This window comes from Lissotriton vulgaris, chromosome 1_1, assembly GCF_964263255.1.
Source record: "Lissotriton vulgaris chromosome 1_1, aLisVul1.2, whole genome shotgun sequence".
NCBI lineage: Eukaryota > Metazoa > Chordata > Amphibia > Caudata > Salamandridae > Lissotriton > Lissotriton vulgaris.
The window spans coordinates 201,595,551-201,621,655 of NC_141685.1; the positions used below are offsets into that span (position 1 = coordinate 201,595,551).

General features: G+C 47.4%; 1 protein-coding gene across 1 annotated transcript in view; it reads right to left on the bottom strand.

The window, feature by feature from the left end:
* Positions 1-26,105, bottom strand: part of LOC147740871 (NACHT, LRR and PYD domains-containing protein 3-like) — a 237,581-nt gene that overhangs the window by 80,366 nt on the left and 131,110 nt on the right. The window contains exon 8 of the mRNA XM_086952174.1: positions 7,094-7,264. Coding sequence (XP_086808300.1) covers positions 7,094-7,264 — 171 coding nt within the window. The remainder of the gene's footprint in view (positions 1-7,093; positions 7,265-26,105) is intronic.

A 26,105-nucleotide genomic window follows, 5' to 3' on the forward strand; every position in this document is an offset into this window, starting at 1 on the left:
CCGACAACATCTCCGCTACGACCACAACACAGATTCCCGACCCCAACCACCTAGAATGCATCCTTCTCAACACCCGCTCGATCCACAGGCACGCCATTGACCTCTGGAACCTACTTGACACCATCTCTCCTGACGTCGCCTTCCTAACGGAAACATGGATGAACGCTTCCTCCGCCCCTGACATCGCCATCGCTATCCCTGATGACTATAAGATCACACGCAAGGACCGCACTGACCATACAGGAGGTGGAATCGCCATCGTCCATAAGAAAACCATCCGCATCTCAACCAGCTCTGACGCCAACCTTGCCAACTCCGAACACCTTCACTTCCAGATCCACATCGACCCCAAGACCACACTCAGAGGCACCCTCCTCTACAGACCACCAGGACCGCGCGCAAAATTCAGTGAAGACATCACGGACTTCATCACTCCACACGCGCTCCCCTCCAAAGACTACATCCTTCTGGGAGACCTCAACTTCCACCTTGAAAAGAGCAACGACCGCAACACCGCCACCCTCTTGGACAACCTCGCCAACCTCGGACTTAAACAACTGGTCACTTCCCCCACCCACATCGCAGGTCACACACTCGACCCCATCTTCACCTCCAGCAACCATGTCTCCTTCAGCCACACTACGGATCTCCTCTGGACTGACCACAGCTGCGTTCATTTCACCTACAACAAGCCGAAACCCATCATCCACCTCCAACCAACTCTACAAAGAAACTGGAACAAAATCACCACAGAACAGATCTCCACATCGCTCCTTCAAACCTCCCCAGCCCTCTCTTCTAACGCCAATGAAGCCGCCTCCAACCTCACCCTTTGGTTATCCAACACCGCCGACAACTTAGCACCACTGAAAAAACGTCAACACAAACCTGGCATCAAAAAGGCCTCATGGTTCAACGACGACCTCAAGAAGTCCAAGAAACTGTGCCGCTCCCTTGAAAAGACCTGGAAAAAAGACCCATCCACCAGCAACAAGGACGCCTTCAAAAGCGCCATCCGTACTCACCACCAACTGATCCGAAAAGCCAAGAAAACAGCATTCAAAGATCGACTTGACAACAACGCCCACAACAGCAAGGAACTTTTCAACATCGTCAAGGAATTTTCCAACCCCTCGGCCAACTCCAACGACATCACCCCCTCTCAAACCCTCTGCGATTCCCTAGCCTCTTTTTTCCACAACAAGATTGCTGACATCCACAATAGCTTTGACAACCAACCCGGAAGCCAACCCACCCTACCATCAGCTGACCATCTTCCCCCCGCTAACACCCTTAACGCCTGGAACCCAATCTCCACTGAGGACACCATCCGCCTGATGAATTCCATCCACTCTGGTTCCCCCACAGACCCATGCCCTCACCACATCTTTAACAAAGCAGACTCCATCATAGCTCCGCACCTCCGAGACGTCATCAACTGCTCCTTCAACTCCGCTACCTTCCCAGAAGACTGGAAACACGCTGAACTCACCGCCCTTCTGAAAAAACCAACAGCAGACCCCACCGAACTCAAAAACTACCGCCCCATCTCGCTTCTTCCATTCCCGGCCAAAGTCATCGAGAAAGCTGTCAACATCCAGCTCGCCGCCTTCCTCGAAGCCAACAAATCACTCGACCCCTCACAATCTGGCTTCCGAGCCAAACACAGCACTGAGACCGCCCTCATCGCAGCAACAGACGACATTCGAACTCTACTGGACAATGGAGACACAGTCGCCCTCATCCTCCTCGACCTCTCTGCAGCCTTCGACACAGTCTGCCACAGCACCCTCCTACAACGCCTCAGAAATATCGGAATCCAAGGAAAGGCACTGGAATGGATCACCTCGTTCCTCACTGGAAGAACCCAGAGAGTCCGCCTTCCTCCATTCAAGTCCGAGGCCACCGAAGTCATCTGTGGCGTACCACAAGGATCCTCACTCAGTCCCACCCTCTTCAACGTATACATGAGCCCCCTCGCGGCCATCGCCCGCCAACACAACCTCAACATCATCTCTTACGCGGATGATACTCAACTGATCCTATCCCTCACCAAGGACCCCAGCACCGCCAAAACTAACCTACACGAGGGAATGAAAGAAGTCGCTGAATGGATGAAACAAAGCCATCTGAAACTGAACTCAGACAAAACAGAAGTCCTCATCTTAGGTAAATCCCCCTCTGCATGGGACGACTCTTGGTGGCCGGAAGCCCTCGGAAAAGCACCCATCCCGACAGACCACGCACGGAACCTAGGCGTCATCCTGGATTCTTCACTCTCTATGAACAGACAAGTCAGCGCCGTATCCTCTTCCTGCTTTAACATTCTTCGCATGCTCAGAAAAACATTTCGCTGGATCCCCTCCGAAACAAGGAAAACAGTCACCCACGCTCTGGTCACGAGCCGACTGGACTACGGAAACACCCTCTACGCAGGTACTACCGCAAAACTCCAGAAGAAACTACAACGAATCCAAAACGCCTCAGCCAGGCTCATATTAGACATCCCACGCAACGAACACATCTCTGGTCACCTTAAAGACCTCCACTGGCTACCCGTCAATAAGAGGATCACTTTCAGACTGCTTACCCACGCACACAAATCACTCTACGACATCGGACCAGAGTGCCTCAACTCTCGACTGTCCTTTTATACCCCCTCCCGCCAACTTCGCTCCTCCAGCCAAGCCTTCGCCACTGTACCTCGCATCAACAAGACCACCATGGGAGGCAGATCCTTCTCATACCTGGCTGCCAAAACATGGAACTCTCTCCCCGATTACCTTCGCCTCACCCAGAATCACCTAGCGTTCAGAAAGCAGCTTAAAACATGGATATTTGACAAATAATCCTCCTCCCCTTCCTAAGCGCCTTGAAACCCTCTGGGTATGTAGTGCGCTATATAAATTTTATGACTTGACTTGACTATAGGGAAGTGGAATTCGATATGGCGGCATGCTTGTTGCTTTGGTTCCCGCACACCAAACACACCAAGGTGACGAGCAAATGTATTGATCTGGGTCTGATACTGGCGCAAAGAGAAATAACGTGGCATTGGAAGTCCAGAGGTGGGCCGTCACTGCGTAGATGGAAGAATGAATTGCTGCGGTGGTCTGAATGCGAGAGTGTGCTCCGGATGAGGCAGGCTGTTAAGCTTGGGAATGAGAAGGCTTTGGATGTAGCGCGTGCGTGGGAGTTGGTGGTGCAGGCTTTGCGTGATTCTTTGGTGGAGGATGAGGACGGAGGAGATTAAGCCAGCGGACACTGCGGGGCGAACGCAAACAGAATTGCACATTACGCTGTAGTGGATCCATCCAACACGTCGGGCGAGGCATACACCTTTAGCAGTTGCCAGGGGGGGGGGGGGCTTCGGGGGGGTAAGTTAGTGGGAGTTTGGGGTGGGTCGGAAGCCGAATAGCTGGTCGTCTGCTAGGGCGCCTTGAGATCAGTAGACCGGTAGGGTGCTGTGCGGAGCGAGGGATGGCTGGGGGGAGCGGCCAGGCATGATAGACCTACAGCGCCCGGGGTAGCTCCCGACAGGGACAGTACCACTGATTACATAACAGGGATGGCTGACGGTAGTAATGTTGAGGGTGGGGGGGTAAAAGCAGATACGTAAAACGACATATCAACCATGGTCCCTATGGGACGCGCACTGTGATGTTTTCCTACTGAAGTGGAGTATTACGCCGCCCGGCCTCCGGGATGCGGGCTGAATGGCTGTGTACGATGTACGTTTTACTATTGACCGGGGGGGATGTCACGAGTGGACTGGTTGACTAGTTGTATCCTGTGGTTTCTAATTCTGCAATAAAAACAAATTAAAAAAAAAAAAAAAAAAATCAAGATCATCTGGATCCCATTGTTTTGACAGGAAAACAGTAAAAATAACAGCTGTCAGATTTTAGGAATGAGCCTCGAATGCGGTAATGTTATCCTATAGGAGGGAAAGACATATACCGTATACATATACTTGCAAGTGTTCGTCAAAGGGGCCCGTTAGGACTAGTGCTGGGGCACCGAGTTCAAAGAATCCACCAGTTCGGTGTACCTGCCCTGGTGTGTCTGGGTGCAGAGGTGGTGGTCTCGTTGGTAGCCTTGAGCACTTCCATGGACAAAGTTTAAAGGAACCTGTCAAATCGACAGGCTGCAAAGGTGGACTTGAGGATAAGTACAACAGAACCCAAAGGGGGCTCAGCTCGTTGGGGCCTGTGGATCAAGGAAACGCAGTCGGTTTCCTTGAACCCAGACTGGGGGGTGGGAGGGTAAGGGGCTGAGGTGCCAGCTGGCCACTTGCATTGGAGACTCTCTCTGTTCTTAGGTGGACCTGGAGAGGAGAAGAAAACAAGATAGCAGTCGGTCCTGAAATCCCTCGTTGGCAGGCCAGCTTGGCTGCATTGGTGTCCGGGCTGGACACGCTTCAAGTCTTGGTTGCAGCAAAGGCTCTAGTTCACAGGGTACTGGTGCAGGGAGGCTCTTGGAGGGTCTAGCATCTCAAAACTCGCTAGGAGATGGGGCTGACCTTCCAGAATCACAGTGACATCCTGCCGGCTAGATGCATTCTCTGTGGGTCCGTTGGCAAGCAAAACGAAGTACTAGATAAGTGCAGTTGGTGCTTGCAACTGCAGGGGGCTGGCTCCTCCACCCCACAGGAGATGCTAAGTGGTTGGCTGGTGTTGGCCAGTTCACCACAGGCCTGGGAGGATGCACAGCTTTTGGACGAGTTAGGTTGGTAGTGACTGTCAAGGTTACAGCAGCAAGGCAGTGTTTGGTGCCAAGTTTTGGGTAAGTCCTCAGTGACTGCTCTTCTTTGTCCTTCTGTTCCCAGGTAGACAAATCTGTTCTCCTGGTGTCGAAGGGGCCCCCAAATACTGAATTCAGGGACCATAAAGGGAGTGCAGGGTTGTAGCTCATGGGCTACTTACTCCTGGGGTGACTAGATCACCTATATGACCACTTCCAGTCAGGAGTGGGCATAAACCTGATCCAGAGTTTCTAGTTTTACCAAAAACAATATTGTGAAACCCTTCTTCGCCTGTCCACTTCAGGTAGCCCACATTAGGGGATGCCTAGCCTGAAAGTGTAAAATGCCTTCTGACTATCTAATTTCCCACCTGTTCTGGTGCCAAATGGGCCACAGGTCGGGGGTGGTTTTCCCAAGGTGTGGTGTGACATATCAAAGGCGGCGGAGACTTTGAAGCCTCTGGCCTTGAAATGCTAAATCACTTGTCATCCTGCTGGAAGAGGTATAAACACTTCCTGCCAGAGCAGGCATTGTTTCTGGCCTCTAAGAGGGTGGGCTCTCAGGGGGTCAGAAACTCATCGGTGGTGCCCGACTAGCTGTTACCAGTCAGCCAGCACACTAAGAAACTAGTAGGTTTTCAGGGTACACCTCTAAGGTGCCCTCTGGGTACATGTCATAATAAATCCAATACTAGCATCAGTATTGATTTATTATGACAAGATGTCTGATACCAAACACCATTACTTTCAGTAAAGCCATCATGCAGCTGGGGAACTCGTAACGACCAGTGCCCACTACATTTCTTTAAAATGAGTTCCTGAACACTTGCAATGACCAGCAATGGAGCTGGGCATCACACAGGCACATCTGCTCATGCAGTTGTGCTCGCACATGTAATAGAATGAGCCCTGCTTTAGGCCTCTACAGCCTGCTGAGGGGTGACTTACATATGGTACATGCAGTGGACATGGGTATTGCACACACGGTGTGTGCAATGTTGTGTTTCACAATGGTTTGCACCATTTCACGTATCCTGCAATGGCCGTCTGCATGAGTTTTAGTGTGGGTCCTTTAGAGTGGCATAATACATGCTGCATTCCATAGGGACCCTCTTTAGTACCCATGCCCTGGGTACCGTAGGTACCATTTACCAGGGATTTACTGGGGTGCTAAAGTCATTGCAAATTGGGTTACAACTGAACATTTACCTTGTTTTAGGGAAAGAGTACTGGAACTTTGGGCTGGTTAGAAGGGACCCAGGGCACAACTAATCAACACCAGTACCAGTGAGCAAAAAGTGGGGGTGACCATATCAAAAAGAGGCACTTTCCTACAATGGGGTTCTGTGTAATAACACATTTCTGACAGTGTGACCGATTGTGACCAGTTCCAATTACTCGATTGAGGCCAGGAGAAGTAAAAAGAAGGGACCCAGGGCACAACTAATCAACACCAGTACCAGTGAGCAAAAAGTGGGGGTGACCATATCAAAAAGAGGCACTTTCCTACAATGGGGTTCTGTGTAATAACACATTGTGACCAGTTCCAATAACTCGATTGAGGCCAGGAGAAGTAAAAAGAGTGTGGTCTGGTGTAAGTCAAACATCTCCTTGCAGTGGGATTTTTTAGTGTTTTAAAGGTTAAACCCAACAACTGGACCTTTCATCATAATAACCAATAACCTGGAGATACTGAGATGGCTGTCTGAGTTAAAATCACTATTACACCAGCAGAGGGTGTGAACTTTTTCGAAATATAAACATTGTACTGATGTTTTTTTTAATGATAACCTCCACTTTTTTGTCAAGAATTGTCACATATTTTCTTATGAATTTTGGCTAAGCATCAGAGTATGATCTCTCCCAATATTACTTGTAACACCAGTGGTCTCTATCAGAGGGTATACCATTCCTGGGAAACATTTGTTTGGTCTGTAAATGGTACATTGTACAAGCAGCTGGTAATACACAACCGCTGGCACTGGTATTTCTGTCACAGTTTCAATAGTACATGTAAATGTAAATCCGTTTTGGTAAAGGGCGAACTACTCACCCCTACGGGCCTCATGGTGCTGGGGGCCGTGTGGAAATTAAGTGTGCTATTGCCCAGAGTCACATGGTGCTGAGCTGAGCTGAGCTGCCACCAGAGCCGGGGATCGAACTGTGAACCCTGTGCTCCGAAGTCAGCTGCCCTGGACACTGCACCACACCTGTCCACTGCTCCCATTCAGAAGGCTCAGTCCTTCCACGTGCATTACAAAGTACCCTTTCATTTTCTATAGTTTAATTGACTTGACTGTGAAACCTGTTCTTCAATGTTGTAATAGGGTATAAAAATGCAGCAGTTTACCGCAGTGTCTGTAATCTGCATTCTGTTTTCATCAGTCCTTCACAGAGCTCTTTCACTCCAGCGTCTCCCAAGTGGTTTTTGTTCAAATTGAGCTCTTTGAAAGTTGTGAGGTTTCCAAGAGCAGAGGTGAGATCTGCGAAGCATGAACCAGTGAGTGAGCAGTTCATCATCCTGCAGGAGAAACAGACAGAAAAAGAAAGCAGAGTATGAAGATCATAGCACAGCTTCAGCTTGGACATCATATATCACCTACGCAGGACTCTGCCGTCTGCAGCTGGGTCACCTTTGTGGCCCTGCCCTCCTCCTGGCTGTACCTGCTCAGCAAAGTCCTCTTCATACCAAAAATAAAGTATGTTTGCACTAGTACTGGTGGATCGCTTCCAATCATCCACAAGATCAAATTAATGATTTTTCAATCTTATGTTCAGAAATAGATCAAGAACAGTGGGTAAACAGGTTGATATCCCACGAAAGCGGTGTCTCGACAGCTCAACAAACTCCACTGGCTCCCACTTCAGGAAAGATGTAAGTTCAAGCTACTTACCCATGCCTACAAAGCTCCCCACAACACTGTCCCAGCTTACCTCAACCACCACCTCAACGTCTACCAACCTACCAGACACCTTTGATCTGCGTCCCAGGGAAGAGCACACCTCCCACACATCAAGAAGACCAGAAGCGGAGGACGCTTCTTCTCCTACCTCGCAGCCAAGACCTGGAGTGTTATCCCGAAACACCTCGCTAACCTCCCCCTCTCACTTACTGACTTACGAAGGAATCTAAAGACATGACTCTTCCAGAATAAACAGGCCTCCCCTACTCATTGCCTGGATACTCGCACAGGTGAATAGCCGTGCTCTACAAATTCACGTAACATAACAACAAAGCACGTGTCACTATTCCAATTATTTCTGGAACCACTCCTGAAACATTTATAGAAGTGGACTCAAATATCTTTTCAGACTTTTGTACACTCAAATAAGAGAAATTATGAAAACACCTGGGTGTTAGAAATGGGGTCTCTAGTTGGAAGAGGTATGCACCCTGCCCAAGTAGAGACCACCACCATAATCAGGGTAAGTCAGATGCACACCCTAAATTAACCTGTACACACTCTCAGGTAGTTTGTCACAGAGCAGTACGGTTTAACATAAGAGGCAATGTGTAAAGTTTTTGTGCAACACCTAAATGACAGTAAAACAATGAAAACAGCCCAGAAGGATTCCACACCAGTTTAGAAAAATACAGAGTATTTATCTGATTAAAACAAGACCAAGAAAACAAAAATCCAATAAGTTGAATTTGAGATATGAATACATTTTTTAAAATTCTTATTTATTGCTTCAATGCACATTCATTACATTACGGACCCGGCGTAAGTTACACGCTGCTGCGTAGCAGACACGTTTCTTTGGCATTTTACAGTTGGTATATAGGAGTAGCCCCTCATAGTGATCATGTGAAGCAATTCTTTTCCCTTTTTCTTCTAATTGCAAAGAATCTAAAGTAACTACATAAACCAAGAGAACTGTGGCAGCAGTGGTGGTCGTAGCGGATCTATTTAGGAGCAAAGGCGGGTAATCTGGGGCATAGGTAATGTAGTTCTTTAATTGTAATCGTGTGGGTGCACGTGGTCGGTCTGCTACTCCATTCCCCAGTGTATTCTGTGGCTGAGGGGGGGGATCAAGGGTTCTCATCTGTCCCCTGAGTGTGTGTGGTATCTGTGGCGTTGCGTGCCAACAGCGAGCACCCTTCGCTATCATCATAATGCCACTCTGATGTGTGCATTCTCTCAAGCATATATCCCCGTTCTTCCAAATCTCGCTCCGCAATCTCATCTGTGCACACTACTCGCAGGTGGCATTCTTTGGCCACTCCCCAATCCCTCATAACCAGCCATCAATTGAGCCATCTGTTTCGTTGTGTGCACTGCATCCCCAAATGCGATGCAGTGCTCGCAACGAAATTCGCTTTATTTATTTGTATGTTTACTTACCTGAAAAGCTCTGTAATCCATAGATTACTACCCCCCACCCTGCCCCTCCCCCTCCCCACATCACCGCTTGGCAGGTACACCGACTACCGACCGTGGCTGCCTCCATATAGTAGTTTGTGTAGCTCACTGCTAGGTCACTTTTCCATTTTGTTGCACAGGATTACATAAGTAAATTGTTTTTTTTTTAGCTTGTTGGGCACAGTTTTTTTGTGAAACAGAGAGCGTGCAAAGAAGATGTTGGTAGATTAAGATGTATTCTATTTATTATGAATTTGTTTATAGGTTTCCATTAGAATGTGACCATAAATGGGTCTTTCAGTTGTTCTTGTAGAAGATATGAAGCTTTACTTATGCAATCTAGTTTATTTTTTGGGCTTCCCTGCTACTTTTAGTAAAATTGTGCTACACAATATTACTCAGTTGAAAAACCTTATAATGTAACATTTACTTACTCTTCTTACCTGCAGTACCCCCACAGAATCATCTGCACCACCTAATATGCAATACTGCCAAATTTCATAAACATCTAACTGACGTTTTTTGCGCTATGCGAAATACAATAGTCTACGGAAAATACATTGTATTTGAAACCTTTTTTCTTTACACCCTTTTGAGTAAATGACATAAAACTTTCAGTGCTCTCAAAATGAATTGGAGGTAGCAGGTTTGCAAAAACTCGCAACATTCGTCAAACTGGTGCAAAGTTACAGTGACAAACATCCGAAAAATCCCTATCTGTGGTCACCCTAACTATAACTACAGGTGGCTACTGCCACTCTACAACTAATATATATATATAGCCAATAGGTAGTTATAGTTAGGACCTACTTTCCATAGGAAAAGCATTTTTGTTTTGCCAAAACTAGTCTGCCACTCACTTCAGCTGTCGATGTGTGAGTGGGCGTATGAGAGGTTGGATGGGGGTGTGCGAGTGGTTCTGGAGATGATGTCATTAGTGATGTCTCCGACCAGGTCATGAGTGATGTAACATGTGAGGTCATAAGCAGTGCATTGCGGGGGCACCAGTTATAGTTAGCTTAGGTAACTATAACTGCTTAATTTCAATGGTTTTGTACGAGTGAAATCTAAGCCTCACTATGTCTCTGAAGCCTTAGTTTTTTTCCATTTAAAAAAAATTATATTTATATATAGATTAGTGGAGATTTGTTAAACAGGGCCAACATTATTAGAAACACAAAAGATGCATTTCCTATGGAAACACGAAAGATGCATTTCCTATGGAAACAACCCATTATAGTTCAGATTGTGTTTCTAATAATGTTAGCCCTGTTTGACGAATCTCCAAGAATCTTTCCAAAAAAGAGCTTTCTTTTGCCTAGTTTGCGCATAGTTTAAGGGTGATCCGTTAAGCGGGGGCGAGAAAATAAGAGGGTCCCAAAACCTGTTTTCTCCATTTATTTAGTTCTGGTGTAAATCCGTTCAGTAATTTTTGAGCAATCAATGGTCAGAATGTTTGTATATCTAGGGACGCTGAGGCTCTGCGGATCACAACAGGATTTTAAACTGAGATCTGATTGACTGCCACCACTTCAACCAGGAAGTTGTGGCAGCCATCTTAGAATTCGGGACTCGGTGCCGAGTCCTAAAACAAATGCAAAAAAACGCACAAGGGGGCAGGGTAGGAATATCCTAGCCCCTAGCCTGGTGTTGGGGTCCTAGAGGAACCCCTCCTAGGGCCAAAAAGGTTTTGTTTTTAAATATTGCCACAAATTTGCAGGAAAAAACAGGTGCGATCTCCTGTGCTTGTTTGTTTTAAAGCACTTTATGTAGACCAGCAGAACATATTTCTATTTTGGAGGAGGGGGGCACACAAGCCCCCCTCCCAGGGTCGATTTTGGCCCGGACGACCCTATCCCCTAGAGCCCGGCCGTGTTGTGAAGGGGGGGGGTGCATGTCCTCTCCCCCTCATCCATGGGGTAATTTAAGCCCTGGGGACCCCATCCCCTGGGACACAACAGAATATGCAAAGGTGAGGGGAGACAATCGGCTCCCCTTCCTGAGACATTAATGGCTCTTGGAACCCCATCACGCACCATCATGTAAATTTGAAAATAAATAATCTGCAATGAAGCAATGGTGCTGGAGTGGGACGATGGGGTGGGTATCTCAGTCAACCGTATCTTGGCAATGTTGGTAGGTGATTGAGGGGATGTATTTGAAAGGTCTGATTCTAGAGTCTGTAAATAGTTGCGAAGGGGTTACCAAATGTCATGTGGTCTGTAGGAGAGGGTTATAATGTGGTATAAACTTTGTTGGCTAAATCGCAGTATGTCATACTCCTGAGCCAGGCTGTAGTAGTGAGACGAAATGCATTGCCCCCCCAAGAAGGGAAATCTCTTTCTTAGCCAATAGCAAACTAATGGCTGAGATTCGGCGAAGATTTTAATGAAGTAAGTCTCCACACGGGAAATGGGGAAAGAGGATACTTTATTAGCTCCAGTTACTGGGACTACCCGGCAGCAACTGACGTGGCCAGAACACTACACACTCCTAGTTCCACGCAGGGAACGTTCACACACCAGAGTTCTCAGATCTCAAGGACCAGATCCCAACACACCTCCCCTTCTTCTTAAAAAGGAAAAACAAGGAAAATAAGGGTGAAGGAAAAATAAAACAAAGATGAAATGAACAGAAAGATGAAATGAATAGAAGCAAGGATGGCATCATAAATGCGTAAAGGCGAGGATAACAACAAAAGGCAAAAACTACTGCATGTTATAATCGCGGAACTTGACAGGTAAACATTTTGACCTGGAAGACACTCTCCTAGGAGGAACATGATCAGAATGGACAACACCATCCCTCCCATGAACATCAGAGGACACACTAACAGAAGAAGAACATGCGCCAAGTCTTTTGTTAACTTCGTCAACCATAGGTTTAGGAACAATGGAAATGGAAGATTTGTTTCACTCTTCCATCCATCAACACCACCACCCAATCCTTTACAACAGACACCCTTTTGGGAGAGGAAAATCGAGACTCTCCTTTGCGAAGAAAACCCGTTTTTCTGATCCTCACCCAATCACCCGCCTTTACATCCAGAGAATGACGTGCACCAGGCATAGTATCATACTTCGATTGATCAGCAGCTCTAACATCAGTTACTGCAGACATCTTGCTGGTATCAACCACTCGTTTGGACATCCACTTCTTATTCAATTTAGAATCAGCCACCCTCCCCCAAAGCAAAGTAAAAGGAGCAGCTCCAGTGCTAACATGGAGAGTGGTTCTCACAGCCCACAAAATATCACAAAGAGCCTTGCGCCAATGCAAACCATTTACCAAAGCAAGTTCAAGGTGTTCCTTAACAACACGGTTGAACCGCTCAACTAAAACATTTCTACGAGTGTGATAAAGAGACGTACAAATGTTTTTAATCCCCGCCTCTTTGAGAAAGCTCTGCATTTCAAAAGAAGTCAACTGTGTGCCATTGTCAGACACAAGTTCTTCCGAAAAACCCTCCCTGAGAAAAATGTTGTGGAAGAAGCTGATAATAGATGAGGAGTTGGCATTATCCACAAATCTCACCTCAGGCCATTAAGACATATAACCAATCAGAACAAGGGCATACTTGGGAGAGCATCCAATGAGACCAAACGGACCAGCAATATCAAAAGCTAGTTTAGTCCAAGGTATATTCTTTAGAACAATTGGCTCAATAGGAGAAGGTTGTGTCACTTGAGACTTGTCACTAGTAACACACGTACAACAATCACGTACAAAGTGTTCCACATCCTTGTCTAAAGCTTGCCACCAAAAATCTTGCCTAACCCTACGCTTCATAGCACGAATGCCCTCATGAGCCAAATTCTGAATTCTGCTGTGAATTGAGGAGGGAACCACAAGCAGACCACCCCTGCTTAACACACCATCCACAACAGATAATTAGTCTTTAACTCTTTTATAGGGAACCAACTCGGGAGGACAATCTTTGTCACAGGGCCACACACCGGATAAATAGTCTAGGACTTCAATTTTTTTTAAACATATTTTTTATTTGTTTTCAATTTTCCATATACATACATACAGTGTTATTTTTAGGTTTGAACTCCATTAACACATCGAGCATGAATCATCTCAGACCATCATGAACACATAACAGTTGACCTATACTTTCGCATTATTGAAGTGTGTCCGAAGGCTCTAGCAGTATCATCGTTGTTGTATATACAGACATCATTTACATACATCGTATACATATGGAGAAGTACACATTCCTCTTAAAGAACAAAGAACCAGAGAACATCCCCTAATAAAAAATCCCCCTCCCCAACTACCTTGGTCACATTTCTTGCATACCTATAATACCGAACCATGCGCACCATCGCGTTGTCCTGATCATTTGTGTTGTAGCATAATGCATCTCTACATTACACTGGATGACAAGGCGTAGGCTACATTTATTACTAACACACATTTGCCATATTTAAACATCCATATCAAAATCCACAGATTTTAGCTCTTCCATCATAACTTCCCATTCCATTGCTATTGGCGTCTTACGCAGTCCCCTTGCGTCTTCTCTGCGCAACACAGGCACCTTCTGCACTGCCCCATCGCAACATTTCCACGTGCCAGCTGGACACCTCTGGAGGTTTACACGACTTCCAGCGCATAGTGACATTCCTGATAGCTAGTAGTATGGCCAGATCTATGAATCGGTATTGTACCTTGTGCTTAGATCTATGTTTGTGTAGGCCTAGTAAACATTCTTCCACTGTGTCTTGGACCGCGTGATGTGCTGCCTCTCCGGTAAACTCCCTAATCGTAGTCCAATATTCTATTAGTTTTGGGCATGTCCATAGCAGGTGTTGTAGGCCCGCCCCTCCATCTTACTTCTAGGGCAGGAGTGTTGTGTCTGCGGGAACATTTTATCCAGCCTACCTGGAGTCAAGTAGGCCCGATGCAATATCATAGTTTGGATGAACTTGAATTTCGAATTTCTTGACACCCTCCTGGGGTGCTCCAATACCACCCTCCATTCCTTACCCGTCAGGTCCCTGCCTATCTCCTCCATCCAAATAGTTTTCAAGGTGTCCAGGGAAACTCATCCCATTATATATCCAGCGGATCAAATGTCTCCCTCTCCCCATATAGTGTACCATCTTCACCAATTTGTTGTGGTCAGGTTCTCGTCTTTGTGGTGCCCAGTATTTTTTGATATATTGTACCAATGCAGCATGCGTTAAGTGTAAATGTGCCGGGGCACCCGTCATGTTCCAGTAGCGCTTCGTGTCCGAAAAGGTCCGCTACTGTGGTGACACCGCCCTCAGTCCAGGATGTTAGTGTGCGTTTGTTAAGGGGACCAGCATGCAGTGGGATACCCAGCAATGGTATATTGCCAGCCTATGTGGAGGCTGTGTTTGTAAAACGCATCGCCGCTTTCCAACATGTGATCGCAGTGTCCAATAGTGGGGCCAGGTCTCTCTGGGTTTTATGTCCCGGCAGTAGTAGGGCATGTAGAGTGTCGTTGCTAATGTCTATGTCAGTGTACCCTATTTCTTGGAGATTGCAGCCTGCCGTCCAGTACGATAAGCATTGTAACTGGCAGGCGTAATAATACGCACAAAAGTCTGTGACTCCCAGTCCCCCATGTGGGTGCCCACTTGAAGTCTTTTCAAACTGATACGCCTTCATCCCGTACCCCAGATAAGATCTATTAGTAGGGTGTTCAGTGTTTTGAAGGTGAATAATGGCACAATCAATGGCAGGTTAGAGAAATAATATAGCAGGCGTGGCAGGACCATCCATTTTTGCTATTTCAGCTATCCCCATAACGGATAATGGCAGTGAGTCCAACAGGCAACACTGGACCATAAAGAGAGTATTGTTCTATCAAGGTTACCCTCTAGCATATCAGCATGCACTCTATAGATTTGAATACCCAAGTATTTAAACGTAGTTGGTACTGTCTGCAGCAAAATGTCCCCGAACCCTATGTTTGTGTCCTCAGCATGTTCCGTAAAGAAAAAGGCATGCGAATTCGTGGGATTCATAGCGAGGCCAGATACATTTTCAAATCGTTCGTACAGATCATAAATTGGCGTTAAGGGCTGACGAATATCACGCAGATATATTATAATATCGTCTGCATATGCCGAGAAGAGGTGGGTTGTATGTGCTATCGGTATTCCCAAACCTAGGAAGTTTTGTCTCATTGCTATTGCCAGGGGTTCTAGCGCCAAAATAAAGATCAAGGGCGATAGCGGACAACCCTGTCGGGTCCCTCTATGTATCATGTATTCATCCGATATGTGCTTACCCGTTCTCGTACGTGCTGTCGGGGCTTTGAATAGCAGCCGAAGCCATGCCATGTATCCCTCCGGTATCCCAAAGTGGGGTAGCGTCTAAAACATATATTCCCAGTTGATCGAGTCAAACGCTTGCCTGAGGTCTAAAGAGATACAACCCGCGTGGGGGAACCGCTTTGGCGCTTCCGTGATTAAATAATGTAATTACCTAATGTTTAGGGAAGTACTACGCGCAGGCAGGAACCCAGTCTGGTCTATATGGTACAAGTGCGACAGGAACAGCAGTAGCCTATTGGCCAGTACCTTACTCAATATTTTGTACTCGATGGGTAGCAACGATAACGGGCGGTAATTGGCCATAAGGGGGGCGGTGCCTGCACTTCGCATGCAGTTATTTGGTACTTTGGTCTACAAGTCTAGAGCTACTACGGTACACGAGTCCAAGCATTGATTGTCTTCTGCAAAGTATCTAATGAGAACTAGGGTTAAAGCAGACGCACTACAGCTTACAGTTAAAAAACACATTGTATACATTCACAAGTTGATCAGCCGAACAGGTCCGTGATCAGCTGCGGTGTGGCAGAGGGGAACAGGGCCACACTGCCCTTGGAGTCCGATCTCTGTGACGCCACATCCTCAGTAGAGGATTTAGCCTCCGTATGTTGGGCGTTCTGGAAGGTTGCTGAAGCGATGATCGCCTGCTTCTTGGCTTGTCTCATTTGTTGTGAGTTGACTCTCCCACTCGCAATAGTTCGCCGTGCTCTACCTCCTCTACGGCTCATCGATGCAGTATCTCAGGACCCCTGCCTATTTTCCATGCGTGTGGCGATTTCCGAAGCGTTGGTTTATTCCATCACCTCATGCCAGTCCTCCACATCTCCAGGACTTTCAAAGAAATAGGTTTTCTGTTCATGCAATATTTTTAGACGTGCCGGGAACAGTAGTGCATACTGTATGTTCAGGTCTCGTAAATGTCGTTTCACCGCCACAAATGAGGACCGCTGCCGTTGGACCAGCATCGTATGGTCCGGGTATAGGGAGACTCTCGTGTTCTCGAATGTTATCGGCGCCGCCTCTCGAGCTTTTGCAATAAAGTGTCCCTGTCTCGGAAATTCAGTAGTATCACTATGAGGGGTCTTGGTGGGGCACCCGGCTTCGGCCTCCCAGTGGGTATTTGGTGTGCCCGTTCAATAAAATATTGTGAGGAGAGTCCCTCCATCGTGACGTGGTCCCTAAACTACTGCTCCATGTAGCCAGACGCATCGGACCCTTCACTTTTTTCCAGCAGGCCAATCACCCGGATGTTTTTCCGTCTCGCTCTTCCTTCCGCATCCTCCACGCGGTGCATTAAAGTGGCCACCTGTGTTTTTTGTAGCTTCACATCAGTTTCAGTCTGCTTTTGCCGTGGGAGTACCTCTGCTAGTGTTGTTGCATGGTCTTTCACCTTGTCCACCGTTTTCGCATGGTCCGCCCTTAGCAGGTTCAGGCCCGTGGTCAGGGTACCTATCTGTAATTCAATTGCCTTTCTGGAGTCGCGCATTTCCTTCAACATAAGATCCAGTTAGTCTTCCTGGGCATTCACTATTGTGGGAGGGACACAATTAGATGCTGGCGTGCCATCCGTATGGTCTTGTCCGTCTTGTATGGGATCGACTCCAGTTTGTGCTTGTTGCTTCCGCCTGTTGCGCCCCATGTTGCCCAATCGGTGCGGTACACGGTCACACCTGGCCGATCTCAAAGGGCAGTAGGATGAACAAGTGTCGGTCCAGTAGATCTCGCCGTGTCCAACAAGAGTCCTTATCCGGATAAGTAGGCAAATCACTGCTCATCCGCTGGTACAGCCCACTTCCCGTTCATTCCAGTGTAACGCGATATCACAGGCTATTCCCCCCGGGTTCGGCCCAAGAGCAGGCAGGGCCCACGTTCTTATACTGCTCACTTCACGTTAACAGCTCGCCTTCACACACTCTGTCTCCGCGCGGCAAGGGAGGTGGGGGTGGTCCTTGGTTTCGCCGACAGGGAGTTCCCACTGTATGTCCGTTGGTAGTGACACTGTAGGCAGCACCGAGGTTATGATGTAGCTAGTCGCTGCACGCCACGTATCGTATGGCCCAGTGAGATCCACTAATTACGCCACTAATATCGCGGTGTGGCCGTGCAGTCCGTTCCCCCACCACGCACAGTGCACAGTGTTACCCCACGTCCCGAGACCCGGGTAGGGGGGGGGCGTTTCTTTGGGGAGAGTGCCCCCGATATAAGTAGTGTAGCAAAGGTCCTTACTGCTGGGGGGGCAATCAGGCTGTCCTACCACTACATCCCATTGAGCTCGGCATCGGTAAATGTCTTGCACTGCGTGGGTACCTTGGCTAGGCCTTCGGGTCGGATCCGGACACCCAGGCCGGGTGTAACCAAGCAGCACGGAGAAGCGCCGCATTCAGCTAACCCTCCTTCACTCACTTGTGTCCGGGGACAACTAGGCCCTCCGCAGTCTGCTACCGGCCTCCTCCGCGTGCAGCCGCCTCCACAATAGCCGGCCTTGCATCCCCGGGCTCACATAGGAGCGCACCCCGGCCGCAGGTGCACGGGCCTCCCCTTCAGCAGTGCATCTCACAGTGCGGCACCCGTCACTCCCACCAGAGCACAATACCGGGGTGCAGCGCTCCTTCCACCAGGTGCTTGCTGCCCAGCACAGTTCTCCGTTATGAGGAGCGACTCCATTGCAGGGCACGGTCCCACAGGTCTTTCCGTTCTCGTGGGCGCCAGAAGGTCTCCGCGACAGTTTCCCGTCAGTTCGTGCATCGGTGTCCGGCTTTGGGCGGCGTCGAGTGTTCGCAACCGCTTCAGTCACAACAGACTGCAGCTGTGTCAGTCTGCGTTCAGCGTAGACCCGGTTTAAAGCAGGATTATGTGGGCTTGGGTCCGGAGCTCCCTCAGCAAGCGTCTGCCATGTTCAGCTGCAGCCCACGCCCCCCGTCAAGGACTTCCAGGACTACAACAACCTCAGAAATGCTGTTTAACCACTTACACTCAGAAAGAGCACAACCCACAGAGTCTTCCAAAGAACACACTGCACAGACAATTTCTAAATCATCACATTCAGAAACATTATTACCAGCACAGAGGAGCAATCGAGACAGACAATCAGCCACATGATTCTTAACACCAGGCACATATTCAAGACGATAGCGAAACTCCTGCAATCTAAATTGCCACTTGGCGACACGTGGCGTAGCCCTACCACCGCCCTTGGTTGTGAATAAATCAACCAAAGGTTTATGGTTTGTTCTTAGTATGAATTCATTGCCCCATAGAAAGTTCTTAAAATGCTGTACACCCCACCACAAACCCAGGGCCTCCTTCTCAATAGTTGAGTAAGTACCTTCGGCACCCCTCAAAGTTCTGCAAGTGAAGGCAATAGTTTCTTCACAACCATCACTTCTTTTTTGAAGAAGAACAGCACCCAGACCAACGTTGCTAGCATCAGTTGATATAATGCACAAGTCATTGATGTTAAACAGTTTAAGCGGACCAGCCTGCACAATCTCATTCTTAATCGATTCAAAGTTATTTTGACAATCCTCATCTCATACAAATTTGACATTTTTCTTTAGTAAATTACGCATGGAGGCAGTCTTGGTGGAAAAATTACTGACAAACTTTGCATAATATTCCACTAACCCCAAATAAGAACAAAGTTGGTCCTTTTTCGTGGGAGTGGGTGCATTCTGGATAGCCTCAATAATCTTAAATTTAGGCTAAATACCATTGTGAGAAATATGGTGGCCCAAGTAATCAACACCATCCTGCAGAAACTTACATTTATCAGCCCTCAACGTTAACCCACTTGCACTGATGATACTCAAAACGTGTTTGACTCTTCCATTATGTTCATGTTCATTCTTCCCATGAATACAGATATCATCCTGGAAAAAAACGACCCCAGGAATATCCTTAAATAAGTTTTTCATCAACCTTTGAAAAACAGCCGAAGCTGAGGCAAGGCCGAAGGGCATCCGCATGTAACGGTAAGCACTTTCAGGGGTTACAAAAGAAGTTAAGTGTCTAGACTCATTGCAAAGTTCAATCTGATGGTATGCAGAAGAAATGTCTAGGAAAGTAAAAAATGTAGCACTATCCAAAGTGGTTAGCAATTCGTTAATATTGGGAAGGGGTTGACGATCTACCCAGATGTTAGCGTTTAGGTCTCTCAAATCAACACACATACTGAGACAATTATCTAATTTCCGTGCCAAAACAATTGGTGCGAGCCATTTAGAACTCTCAATGGGTTCAATAACCCCAGCTGTACATAAACGTTCCAATTCTTTCTTAAGTTCAGGACGAAGACTCAAAGGCACCTTACGAACTTTGTGTGCACCAGATAATTGGGTCACCATGTGAGCAGAAGATGAACCAAGAATAGATCTATAACACTCACTGCGGTAAATTACCATGTCTAGAGGATTAGGATCCAGCACAATGTTCAGGGCACCTTGCTCATCCCAACCTAATAAATTTGCCCCAACCTTGACCACAAATACAGTACCTGTGGCATGATCAGAATTGAACATAAGATTTGCAACTCATTTCCCTAAAACCTCAACCCTTTTCACATCATAAGCAAAAATGTTGATACTGGATTGTTCCAGTTGCACATTTTCTATTCTGTCACAATCCGTTGTATTGACCAAAGTAAAAGGGGAACCCGAATCAGCTAAAAAACGTAGGCAAGTATCATTTACAGAAATATTGCAAGAAGGAGATTTTCTTTTGTGAACACTGCCTAGAGCAGATAGCTCCACAACGCTTTCACCGTGAGACGATGAGGAGGACAGCGTAAGTAATTCATAGTTCTCTTTGTCAGAATCTTGAAAGCTCCTGAGGCGGAAGCCGGGAGAAGAACTTGCCATTTTTAAAATTTGTTGTTGTGTCACTTACTCGCCGAAATACTGTATTTTTAAAATAACCTTCACTCACCCGTTCTCCTCCTGAAGCGGGCTCTGAGTCACCCAAACAGCGACTCCTTCGCTGCAACGCTCAAACACCCAACAAACTTCCCTGCCGCCATTCTCGGCGAGGGAGAGAGGCCACGCCCACTTTAGGCCACGCCCACCCGCCACCCTCGGTACTTAAACGCTGCCTTCAGCGCAACATCATTAGAATCTTGAAAGCTCCTGAGGCGGAAGCCGGGAGAAGAACTTGCCATTTTTAAAATTTGTTGTTGTGTCACTTACTCGCCGAAATACTGTATTTTTAAAATAACCTTCACTCACCCGTTCTCCTCCTGAAGCGGGCTCTGAGTCACCCAAACAGCGACTCCTTCGCTGCAACGCTCAAACACCCAACAAACTTCCCTGCCGCCATTCTCGGCGAGGGAGAGAGGCCACGCCCACTTTAGGCCACGCCCACCCGCCACCCTCGGTACTTAAACGCTGCCTTCAGCGCAACATCATTAGAATCTTGAAAGCTCCTGAGGCGGAAGCCGGGAGAAGAACTTGCCATTTTTAAAATTTGTTGTTGTGTCACTTACTCGCCGAAATACTGTATTTTTAAAATAACCTTCACTCACCCGTTCTCCTCCTGAAGCGGGCTCTGAGTCACCCAAACAGCGACTCCTTCGCTGCAACGCTCAAACACCCAACAAACTTCCCTGCCGCCATTCTCGGCGAGGGAGAGAGGCCACGCCCACTTTAGGCCACGCCCACCCGCCACCCTCGGTACTTAAACGCTGCCTTCAGCGCAACATCATTAGAATCTTGAAAGCTCCTGAGGCGGAAGCCGGGAGAAGAACTTGCCATTTTTAAAATTTGTTGTTGTGTCACTTACTCGCCGAAATACTGTATTTTTAAAATAACCTTCACTCACCCGTTCTCCTCCTGAAGCGGGCTCTGAGTCACCCAAACAGCGACTCCTTCGCTGCAACGCTCAAACACCCAACAAACTTCCCTGCCGCCATTCTCGGCGAGGGAGAGAGGCCACGCCCACTTTAGGCCACGCCCACCCGCCCCTTTTCCTTGTACATTTAGGATGTGCAACTACCGGACGCGCAGCGGACGGGCGCAGCGGGCGCGCCGTCAGCGCGCCGAAGGCGCGCCAAAGGCAAGCCCGTCTGGGCCCGTCCGGGCCCAGAAGGCCCTAGGCCCCGTTACTATGCCGGGTACCCCTCAGGATCGAATAACGTATACAGCGGACATCTTATACAACTTACGACCCAAGAATGCCCTAGCCTGCCACCACTCGCTCACTGCAGGTAAGGCATTCTCGACCTGTTCACAATGTAATCTGACTCCCTCCTCGAACCCACCCATTTCTGCTCTGAAACTAGGACTTCTTAATTGCCGCTCCCTCCCCAAACATGCCACCGAAATGAACCTCCTGATTCAGCACCAGGAGCTCGACCTGCTGTTCATAACGGAAACATGGCTCTCTGACAATACCGATTCAGATGTTGTCACGGCCCTTCCTACCGGGTACATTTGTCAAGCTCTTAATAGACCAAGAGGGAGAGGAGGCGGGATAGCTATAATCCACAGGGAACAATTTACCTGCCGCATGACCAACGCTGGTATTGAGGACTGTGAGAGCGGCCAATTCTCCATCCAAGTCGCCCCAGCCCTTACCCTGGCAGGACTTCTAATCTATCGCCCACCAGGGGCCCCGGGTAATTTCACCAACGCTGTTGTCGAATTTAGTTCACAACTAGCTTCCTCCGTCCCCAATTTCCTTCTACTAGGTGACCTGAACGTCCATTTCCTGGACCCCACGGATCGAGCAGCATCGGACATTAGGAACGATCTAACATCTCTAGACATTCGTCTAGTGAATAAAGAGCCTACTCACGATAAAGGCCATTTATTAGACCCTATCATCACCAACATAGCAACAATGACCACCGATCCACCGGTGACCTTACCATGGACGGACCACTTTCTGGTACCCTTTTCTTGGGAAATCCCCACTCTCGCCTATTCAATTCCAAAAACCCAAGTCACCGACCGACAATGGCGCAAACTATCACCGGAGATTTGGGCCGCCTCTCTTGCAGAGTCCACTCCTGCGCTCTCGTCTGACCCCAATATAGCTGACAAACAATTCAGCGACTGGATCACTTCCTCACTGGATATGTTACTCCCGATAACTACCACCCAGAAACAACCTAAAAGAATACCACCTGCTTTATGGTACACTCCTGAGCTTAAAACTCTGCGGCAAGAGTGCAAAAGAACCGAACGCTCATGGAGGCGCGATAAAACAGCAACGAACAAGAACATCTACTCTACTTCTCTCCTGACGTATAAAACTGCTATTCATAAAACCAAAAGCACGTTTTTTCAGGAGAGAATAGAGAACGCAGGCTGCTCCAGTAAGGAAGCATACGTCATCCTTAAAGAGCTGTCTAAACCCCAAAGACAAGGAACAAGACCCATTGCCGATCCTGAAGCCGATCTGGAGAAATGCCAGAAATTGGCCAATTTCTTCCACGATAAAATCAGACTAATTCTGGAATCTATCCCCCCATCCAGTCCTGAGGAAAATATCGCCTGCCCACACACTACCACCTGCCTGTCCACGTGGGGCCAGGTCACGATGGACGAGGTGAGAAATGTGCTCAACTCTATGAAGAGCGGCTCCCCCAGTGATCCTGCTCCTCTCCATATCCTTAAAGAGGTAACCCCTACTATCATCCCTTCCCTTACCCACTTGATTAATACCTCTCTCCAACAAGGAGCTGTACCCCCAAGCTGGAAGAAGGCGGTGGTAAAAGCCCTGCTGAAGAAACCTACATTGGACCCCGAGAATATGGCTAACTACCGACCCATCTCCCTTCTGCCTGGAGTAAGCAAGGTCGCAGAAAAATTGGTCAATAGGAGACTCTCTCAGTTCCTAGAAACCAATAATAAATTAAAAAGCTCCCAGACAGGTTTTCGACCTGGACAAGGCACGGATATCGCCCTTCTGGCTGCCGTAGAGGAGGCAAGAGCACTATTGGATGGGGGAGGATCAGTGGCAGTGATCCTCCTCGACCTTAGTGCAGCGTTCGATACAGTTGACCACCAACTACTTATCGAAAGACTGGCTAGGATGGGAGTGAAAGGAACAGCCTTATCTTGGCTTTCATCTTTCTTGGCCCAACGCTCCTACCAAATCTGGGAAAAGAACGCCCGCTCCTCCGAAATGCCCCTCCAATGTGGTGTCCCTCAGGGCTCCTCCCTGAGCCCCACGTTATTTAATATCTATATGTCCACATTGGAGGAGGTTATCATCCCTTTCGGAGTGAGCGTCGTCAGCTACGCCGACGACACTCAACTAGTGGTGTCTCTGTCCCATCCCAAGCAGCAGAAAGCTGATCTGTTCAACTGTCTTACGCAGGTTCACCACTGGATGAACAGATCAGCCCTAAAACTCAACGGGACAAAAACCGAGGTCCTCATACTTGGCCCAAAAGGAACCTCACTTCCCCTGGACAGCTGGCCAGCCTGTTTGGGTCCGCCCCCTGACCCTAAGGAAGAGGTGAAAAGTTTGGGGGTGTGGATCGATTCCGATCTCTCCTTCACCTCACAAGCCAAGAAGGTGGCAGGGACCTGCTTCGGCCTCTTAAAATCTCTGAGGAAAGTCCTGCCCCTCCTCCCCCCTAAATCCCAAAAACTTTTAGTCCAAGGTCTCATAATATCGAGACTGGACTATAGTAACGTGATTTATCTGGGTGCCCCCGAAGCGACTCTTACTAAACTACAGACAATTCAGAACGTGGCCGCCCGGATCATCACTAACACCCCGGCCAGATCATCTGCCAAGCCCGCTCTCAAACTTCTCCATTAGCTCCCCATAAGGGAGAGAGTCAAATTTAAAGCCCTATGTCTCGTTCACAAAACGCTGCAGAACCAAGGCCCTCCTATTCTCAGCAAACTGGTCACTCCCTATAGGAACTCTAGGCCCCTCCGCTCCAATGCAGAAAACTTTACTACCATTCCTAGATTCAGAAAAACACGAGCAGGAGGAAGACGTTTCTCGGTTCAAGCCTCCCGCCTTTGGAACGCACTTCCCCGTAACTTACGTCTTGAACCTCAATACCTGCGCTTCAGGAAACTGTTAAAAACTCATCTTTTTCCCTAAATCCTGCATACCCCCTCCCCTCCTTCTGCTTCAGTTTCCCCCTTTCCTCCCTTGTCCTTCTCAATTTCTTGCTCCGTTACCTGGTGAATTCAGGGTTCTTCAGCGCTGGGATACCTCTGGGTGACTATCGCGCTTTACAAAAATAAATAATAATAATAATAATAATAATAATAATCAGCAATGGCTTTCACAGTTTGATCCGGGTTTTTCTTGGTGGAAGCAGCTTTACACATCCTAGAGTAAAGACCCTTCTTTCCACAATTGTAACAAGTCTGATTTAAGGCAAAACAAAATTTGGCATTACCAAGATGGTTGGTACTACCAAAACGGAAACACATTACATCCTTTTGTTCAGTTTTGGTTTAGTTACGAGTCACTACAGAGGAATGTGGATTGCTAACAAGAGAAGGTTTAGCAACATTAACGGAAGGCGATTTAGATGGTTTAGAAGTGGATTTCAATAACTTTACCTCGGTAGAAGAGGCAAGATTGCTCATTCCTTTCACACAAAACTGAGAATGTTCATTGGATCTGGCAAGAGTGAGAGCAGTTTCTAAGTCAGGATCATCAGAAGATAACAATTTCTTTTGGATTTTTTTGTTGGAAGTCTTTTCAATTAGCTGATCCCTAATAATTTCATCTCTGAACTCTCTTTAATTGCAATTGACTGCAAGAATTCTGAGGGCAGCTACAAAATCATTGATAGATTCGCCAGGAGTCTGAGCACGCTAGAGAAATTTGTGACGTTCAAGAACAATGTTTCTTTTGGGACTGAAACGTTTGTCCAAAGTTTTGATGACCGAAGCATAATCATCGACCAACAAGGAGTCGCCATGGTCTCCACCGCTTACTAAGGTGCTCACAATTTCCATGGGTAAAGTTTTTTTTTTGTTGTTGTTTTTTTAAATATATTTTTATTGTATTTTTTTACATAGTTTTTAAAACGCTATTGGCTTCAGCACCAAGTTATAAATTAAGAAAGCCTTCTTTTTCTTAGAAATAAAAGTCTCCCCATCCATTGCCTCAAGATACGCCTCAAAAGTATCTTTCCAATCATCCCACTTTACAGGAGGTGTACCAGCGGTCTGTAAGAAGGCAGGAGGTGCCAAAACACGATCCATAATGGCACGTGGGTGAGTTGCTGCCCCACACAGATCTTAAACAAATTGTAGAACGAAAACTTCTGCAAGGAAAACAAAGTGTTACATAGTAATGCGCATAATAATTGAAACAGAGCACATCAGTGGTGAAAAGTAGAGAAAGTTAGTTGAGCACGTTACAATTACACTGTGCGCATCAGTGATGCGCTAAATATATAAATTGAATAACAAAATGATGAAATGCACTGTTGATAAAGCTGTGTACATCAGCGAAAGTAAACCACTGCAACTGACAGCGCTGTTGTGATAGAAGCTGTGCGCATCAGTGAAAATAAAACATGTTGAACGCTGTGAGCACATGTGATAGAAGCTGTGCGCATCAGTGGAAATAAAACATGTAGAACGCTGAGATGCCGATACTTATTCAGCACACACAGTACAAACGCATTCGTGGCGCAGCACATGCAATGTGAAACCAAATTGTGCCGTGGAAATGAGCGCATTAGTGGCTGAGCGCATTCAATGTA